This window comes from Lathyrus oleraceus, chromosome 5, assembly GCF_024323335.1.
Source record: "Lathyrus oleraceus cultivar Zhongwan6 chromosome 5, CAAS_Psat_ZW6_1.0, whole genome shotgun sequence".
Lineage (NCBI taxonomy): Eukaryota > Viridiplantae > Streptophyta > Magnoliopsida > Fabales > Fabaceae > Lathyrus > Lathyrus oleraceus.
Genome location: NC_066583.1, coordinates 205710823 through 205712118, shown reverse-complemented (window position 1 = coordinate 205712118; position 1296 = coordinate 205710823). Strand labels below are relative to the sequence as shown.

Below are 1296 nucleotides of genomic sequence, written 5' to 3'. Positions count from 1 at the left end.
CAGTATGTTAGGGGCTATGGAGGAGCGAAAGAAAGAATTGACCTCCAAACAAACACGGGCCACTGAGATACGTCAACAAATTGATGCCCTTCGGTGTCAAATTGCCACTTTGGACGGTGAATTGGAGTCAATTACCCAGGAGGAGTCACGTTTTGTCGACGAAGTGTTAAAACCTGCCCAGGCCACTGTGGAGCAAACCACCAGTGATGCTTTAGCGGTTGTTGAAGAGCTTATGGCCGTCGAAGGGAAGCTTGAAGAGATCAAAGCCCATGCCGACACCTTGGAGCCTGCGTCTTTGCACTATAATTTTGAACTTAAATCTTTCCAATCTAAGTTCGGACAACTTTGACCGTTTATATTGATTGTACAAGTTTTTTGTAATATTTAAACAATGGCTTCTTGTCACATTACTGTTATCTTTCTTACTTTTAGCACTGTATATTTATTTTATGTGCCTTTGCAGCTGGTTTCTAACATAGTTATCTCCAACCTTATTCTTTCGACCGTTATTTAGTCTGCCAAAATTTTGACCTCTTGAAGGAGAGGCCTATATTTTTTCAAGTACTTTTCGTTCACTCTTAGAATCCGCCTGTCTGGTGCCAACTCTTCGACCTCGTAGGCGTTGTTAGAAAAGGCCTGCAAAACCTTAAACGGTCCCTCCCAATTTGGGGACCACTTACCCAAAACTCTATCATTTCTGTCCATAGGCAGGATCACCCTCCAAACCAGATCGTCGACAACAAACACTTTCCCTTTCACCCTTTTATTGTAGGCTCGGGCGACTTTCTCTTTCTGTCTTTGTAGAGAGTCTAATGCTAACATTCTTTCTTCATCTACGTCGACTAATTCATCTGTCATCATACTCCAGTAATCTTCAGAAGGTATTTCATACTGCCTTTGGGTTCTGACCACCTGGACCTGAATTTCTACTGGCAATACTGCGTCATGCCCATAAGCTAGTCGAAATGGGGTTGTTCCAGTTGCTTCTTTTGGTGACGTTCGACATGCCCACAAAGCTTGGTCCAACATCTTATGCCAATTTCTTGGCTTCTTTCCTACGTGTTTCTTTATTAGGCTGATGATCACCTTATTAGCAACTTCGACTTGGCCATTCGCCTGTGTGTAATAGGGGGTAGAGGTCAATAATTTGATTCCCATTTCTTTTGCAAATTCTTGCACTTTTCGACCAGTGAAAACTGACCCCTGGTCGGTTGTGATAGTTTCTGGGATGCCAAATCTGCAGATGATGTAACTCTGGACAAAGTCTATCACAGCTTCTTGGTCCACATTTGTTAA

The 1296-nt window shown here is 42.8% G+C and overlaps 1 protein-coding gene across 1 annotated transcript; it reads right to left on the bottom strand.

Annotated features, from left to right (window-relative positions):
* Nucleotides 1-510: 510 nt before the first annotated feature.
* On the bottom strand, nucleotides 511-1029 carry LOC127079738 (uncharacterized). Its single transcript, XM_051020112.1, has one exon. It carries the CDS (start codon nucleotides 1027-1029, stop codon nucleotides 511-513), a length of 519 nt encoding a protein of 172 aa, XP_050876069.1.
* Nucleotides 1030-1296: the final 267 nt, after the last annotated feature.